The sequence below is a fragment of the Nanorana parkeri genome, unplaced genomic scaffold (assembly GCF_000935625.1).
Source record: "Nanorana parkeri isolate BGI_ZX_2015 unplaced genomic scaffold, ASM93562v1 scaffold1456, whole genome shotgun sequence".
Classification (NCBI taxonomy): Eukaryota; Metazoa; Chordata; class Amphibia; order Anura; family Dicroglossidae; genus Nanorana; species Nanorana parkeri.
Genome location: NW_017307724.1, coordinates 266,808 through 272,997, shown reverse-complemented (window position 1 = coordinate 272,997; position 6,190 = coordinate 266,808). Strand labels below are relative to the sequence as shown.

Genomic DNA, 6,190 nt, shown 5'->3' with positions numbered 1-6,190 from the left:
GGACCCTGTAATGCATTCACCCGTCCTTCGGTCCCGGCGCGTCGGAGTTCCACTGCGGACCCAGCGACGTCATCGGGCTTGACGTCAGGGGGCTCCTCCCCCTTAGTTGGTTTAAGCCGAAAGAATCACTTGCCTGGCGTTTGTGCAAGTGTGTTGACGTCATGCAAGTTCCCTCCTCGGCTCACTCCGAATCTTCCCCACACTGTCGGGCTGGCCAGAGCCTCACCCTCAGTGGCTGCCAGCTGACACTACCTCCGGTCCGTTTGCCGTCCTCCATTGGGGAATTCCTCTCATTGAAACAAACCGATCCATCATCCTTCACTCCCCTCATAAGAAGTGTCAATACTGCCTGCCATATCGTTGATTCCACTGGGTGGCACTGCTGAGCAACTCCAACCTGCATCTAGAACATCACGTGCCAGAATGATTGACTCCACTTCTCCCAGATTGAATGAGAATCGTTTGCCTCATACTCCCTGGAGGACTGGTGCACAACTTACTCCTGAATCGCAAGTACTCTTCTCCTCTTTTGATTACTCTACACTCGTCAAGCAATATTGTATGCTACATATTAGACTGTATCTATGTATCTACTTACATGTTGCAATGTGGTGGTAATGAGAAAACTCTTGTCTGAAGCACTGTCATTCGGGTCTCAGACCCCCAAACCTACTACCTGCTATAAACTAACTCCTCCTCTCCATATCGGTAGCTGAGATCCATACGGGACAAGGCCAGAGGAGACTTGGTGTGTTACAGTAACTCTACTACTATTGTTGTTTTATATTCATAAATGCCAGCCAGGCATCCCATCGGTAGTGGAATTGCGATTTTTGATTCATTCGACAAGCTATGAATTGTTTGTGCATACAATAGCTATGTACTCAATGAATTGTTTCCTGTAGGGCTGGAGCCGTAGATATTTTCCATAAGATAGCAAGGCGATGTCTGGCCGCAAACAGAACATGCATAACACAACAGAGCGGTAGTTTTTAGGGTACAGCTATATATCTATATTCAGTAATGCCAACTGCGGGGTAGGAGTGGTGAGTACTCCAGTACTCGTCTAAGTCGGGATCCGCTCTGGCGTCTCAGTATACTGCGAGCTGTAGCTCGCGGTATACTGAGCTTAGGGTAACGGGAGGACGCTAGTTTGTGTCCTCCCGTTACCCTAAGGAGAACTATGGGGGTAAACACTGACCCCATAGTTCTCCATTAAGTCTACGTATGATATTACAATTTCATATACCTGCAAGGGGGCCTGTAAAGTAGTAAGTGGTGTACACAGGAGCATTTCATGTAAAACAAAACTGCCAGTTAGAAAAGGTGGCTTTGATGGTGGGGGAAATAGAAGTTTGTACAGATCGGTCTAATTGAGCAGCGAACAACCAATAACAAGGTCACCTTTGACCATCATACATTTCTCAAGGGTATACCACACTTTATTAGCATCCTTCAGGAACCATGTTTTTGTCTGGGCAAGTAGGGATCCACGATAATACGTTTTCAAAGAGGGAAGGCCCTCTTCCCCAGAGTGCGGAAAAGGTACAAGATTTACGGCAATACGGACATTTTCAATGCAGCTACTCTACTGTGCCATGAGATTTCAAATGTTCCAATGTTAGCCAGATCATTCCGTATTGTTTGGAGGAGTGGTTGATAGTTATATTTAAAAAGAGTGTCCGTATTTGCAGTTAGATGTACTCCCAGGTATGGGATATAGTCATTAGCCCAAATATAAGGGAACATAGCTTGTAATCTGGTTTTCAGAGTAGGAGATATTCCCGATATCTGAGATTTTTCCGTATTGACTTTATAATAGGATACCAAATTGGACTTTTGCAATGTGGAGTGTATTTCTTTCAGGGAGGTACTGGTGTGGTCAGGGATAAAATAATGTAATCCGCAAAGAGTGCTATTTTAAAATCGGATTTACTGACCGGGATCCCTCGGATATTAGGGTTGTTTCTAATTGCTATAGCTAACGGCTCAGGCGGTAAGGAAAACAAAATAGGTGACAATGGGCATCCTTGTCCCATCCCGTTTAAGATTGCAAAGGATCGGGACAGCATGTCAGACGCCTGACGCCCCTTGACGAACTCAACTTGGTCTGGTTGTATTAGTTTGGGGGTAATAGGTAACAATCTACTAGCTATCATTTTAGCATATATTTTTACATCCGTATTGATAAGAAAGATTGGGCGAAGATTTTTAGGGTGATCCGGTACCTTCCCTGGTTTAGGCAGGATAATAACAACCGCTCACAGCGTATCGTGAGGGAAAGATCCAGAAATTGCAGCTTTATTGTATATATCGACGAGCTGAGGAAGTAATATGTCTTGGAAATGTTTGTAGTATTCGAAAGAAAAAAAAGTCAGCACCCGGAGCTTTATTTAGTGGGAGGTCATGAAATGTTTTTTTAATTTCTAATGGAAGAGACTCCTTTTTCAATTTGTATCCGGTTCATAGGGTCATCTGGGGAAAACTCCTTGTTGGATTACCCAATGTTACTCGTTGATCCCTAATTCTGTACAGATAAACTCTCTTTTTGGCACTAGTATCTTCCTTTGTCATATGCTACTATAACAATTTTATGTTCAGTATACTAAGGATCGACCAATCAGGGCCGATATTCACACATTTTTGTCATTATTAGTTAAATGTACCGATATTACCGTTAATAAGCACATTGCGGATTTCACATAGTGAAATTTGCACAGTGGGCACTTTCTCCTTTAACTCCTCTGCTGATTGACAGCAGGCGGTGGGTGGGTGCAGAAATGGGTCTTCAGGGCAAAATTTTTTTTTTTAAAAAGCAGCTCAGTCTGCAATATCCACCTTCACTCCAGAGCTACCCTACCAGTCTTTTGGTTTGAATGACACATAAACCATCGCTCATTCACTCCCACTTTTGTCCAACTCAGGTGACAATCTCATGGTAATGGGCTCGTCTAGAGGAATTAGCAATAGCTAGAAAATGTCAATGTTTATTTGCATGCTGTTAGCAAAGTTTTTGCTCTATAAAATAAATTACTTGCTACTTTTTTCTTTGCAGATGGAGGAAAAACGGAGGAAATTCTCAATAAGCAGCGATGACTCAGACACCACTGACAGTAAGACATAAAATGTTTCTGCTTTTCAGTAGTACTAGATCTGAAATTAAACTATGAACCCACTAAACCAACTTATTTTTAGTGTGTGATTAGACAACAGCTAGTAGTAGTTAATCACATTCAGTTTGACTTGTTGGATAAGCATCGAAACATCTTTAACATTACAGAACAAGTCCAGTTTTCTTTTTTCATCATGGATAATAATTTACAGAGCAAAGACGAAATTCAATGCAATCACAGAAATTAACAAAAAGGAGAACAACAACAGTACAACCACAGGACCGTAACATATTAACTTTATTTGTAGCACTAATATATAGACTTTTTCATGACAAATAGCCTGTAGATGAGCATATCTCAATAAGCCAAACACAAGAAACAAAATACCCTTCAAACAAAACATGATTGCCTGCTGTCAGCCGCCATTAATGTCCAGTCTGGGAGAGGAGGAGTAATGTGAGCAACATTAATGAACAGAAGGCTTCAAAACTTTTTAGAGAGCCAGGGACCCCATGCTTTATTGTACTGAATAGGCCAACCTCTGTGTGCGTAAACCAGTTGTTTTTTTAATAAGATAAGGCATCATTCAGAAGTTTCGCTCACGAGATACATGGGGGAGAGCAATCACCTTGCGGACTTGAAATAGTAATTAATGAAGGAATGTAAGTTTGGCAGGCGGTAACAGCAAGCCCTGTAAAATACATCCCATTACAGCGTACACATTTCCAAATCGGCACCCAGAACTTGTTGACAACAGCACAAGCCCAAATAAGTTGAAAAGGAATGTGCAATAAGTGACACTTATGACAGCATGGGGATGAGTCAGCAAATTTAGCCATCCTGTAAGGGGTAAGATATGCTTAATAAATAACAGAAGTTTGAATTGTGCGCTTTTTCACAAACAGAGACTGCTTAGTTAGGGTTGCCAAGCAATCCACCCAGTTCTACTACAGATTTGGTAAATGGCCTAACCACGCATTGTAACATTTCTGTACATTAAAAATAGCTCTTGAGCCCACACATTAACTATAACATGATATATATCTTTCCTATACATATTCTGTATGGCCTGCACTAGATCAGGAACGGCGTTGCAAAAATCTAAAATGACTATCACAGGACAGACTATATTGAGAGGACACTCTTGACTTAATATGACTCAGGAACCAGATAACTTTAGTATGACAAAACAGTCAGGGATTTTCCTCAGTTCAGTAAAGGCCTTGTTTTCCTGGGGATATAAGTGATAATTAAAAATGGACAGAGAGATGGGTCTGCACTCCCAGACACAGGTAGCCTGTGTGAATTATGTGAGGAAAAATGGGCCCTATTGAATTCCCTTTGAGTAATTCATGAAGCACTTGCATTGGGCCGCGAGAGGAAGTGAAACCCAAAAAAGAAATAGACACCGGCACTCCAATAGTAAATCGATTATGTCTCTTTATTGACGTACATCAAAAGCAAAATAACACACTTAGTGTGACGATTCGGGGACACACAGGAACCCCTTCATCAGGCAAAACAAGTGAGATTATTAGTGAAACAGCCAAATATATATACACACCAGGTTAGGTGAACAGACCTATCACAGAGCCTAAATTGGTCCCATGATGTTTCTGATGATGTCATACTCCCGCCAAAATCATTATATATATATATATATATATATCTAAATATATATATATATACACACACATACATACACACACACCAGGTTAGGTGAATAGACCTATCACAGAGCCTAAATTATATAGTTACATAGTATTTGAGGTTGAATAAAGGACATACGTCCATCAAGTCCAACCCATATAGGTCCACGCATCATCTCATTCTTAGGGATACTGGCATCCCTGGATATTACGGTCCCTCAAGAAATTGTCCAACCGTTTCTTGAACAAATCTACACCCTTGGCTGAAATCACTGCCGATGGCAGTTTTTTGGATAACATACTACAGCCCCTTGTCAAAGCATTGCCAGCATACACCAAAGACACCAATGACTTCCTTTGTAAAATTCAGCAGTTTAGTGCTTTACAGGAAGACTGGCACTTGGCAACCATGGACATTTCGTCCCTATACACTTGCATCCCCAATGATGCTGGACTTGATGCGGTATCACATTTTTTGAGATCCGCTAAGTATGATGTTATGCCTATAGAGTTTGTCTTAGTATGTCTACGGTACATTCTTGAAAATAACTTCTTTTTGTTTGAACATCAGATGTTCCTACAGACTAAGGGAACTGCGATGGGCAGTTCAGCTGCACCATCTTTTGCTAATCTGTTTGTGGGTTTTCTTGAGGAGATGTACATATCTCCGTCGCCACTGTACCGGGCCCACGTTAAACTGTGGACCCGCTACATTGACGACATCTTCATCATTTGGCAGGGTGAGCGGGACACGTTCCTGGCTTTTGTTGAGTTCCTCAATTCCATCTTCTCTGGAATTATATTCAACCCTGAGTTCCATCATACCCACATCACTTTCCTTGATGTATTGGTTAGTATAACTGATGGCCAGTTACTTCTCTGTTCAGTAAACCTACTGACCGCAACACGATCTTGCACTACTGTAGCTCACACCCTAGACACCTGTTGGACAACTTACCTATCTCTCAATTTATGCGTGTATTGCTCAGACCGGGACATATGTAACACACAAATTAAAATCATGTATACCAAGTTCCAACAGAGGGGCTACCCAGATACTATACTGGATCACGCCCTTGAACAAGCAATTAACAAAATGACCTCCCCAACACAGAAGGACAAACAGTCTGATGACAGACTCCCATTTATTCAGAAGTACAATAAAGCCTCTCACCTGGTGCGTAGGTCCACTGTAAAGAACCTGAATATCAGGCAGACAAAAACCTGGTTACACAAATCAAAAACGCACCGCTACAGGTTTACTACCGCAGCAGAAACCTGAGGGACCATCTGGTCCAGGCAGACCCCAGACCTAAGTGTGCACGAGAACCCATCAAGATTTCACAATTGCAACGTATGCAGTGCACTAATTACTGGGGAATCATTCCCACACCCACACAGCGGCACGAAATACCATATTAGGGGCTA

The 6,190-nt window shown here is 42.0% G+C and overlaps 1 protein-coding gene across 1 annotated transcript in view; it reads left to right on the top strand.

The window, feature by feature from the left end:
• Positions 1–3,055: 3,055 nt before the first annotated feature.
• Positions 3,056–6,190, top strand: part of LOC108798368 (protein Jade-2-like) — a 253,509-nt gene continuing 250,374 nt past the window's right edge. The window contains 1 exon segment of the mRNA XM_018570113.1: positions 3,056–3,113. Within this exon segment, the coding sequence (XP_018425615.1) occupies positions 3,056–3,113 (58 nt within the window).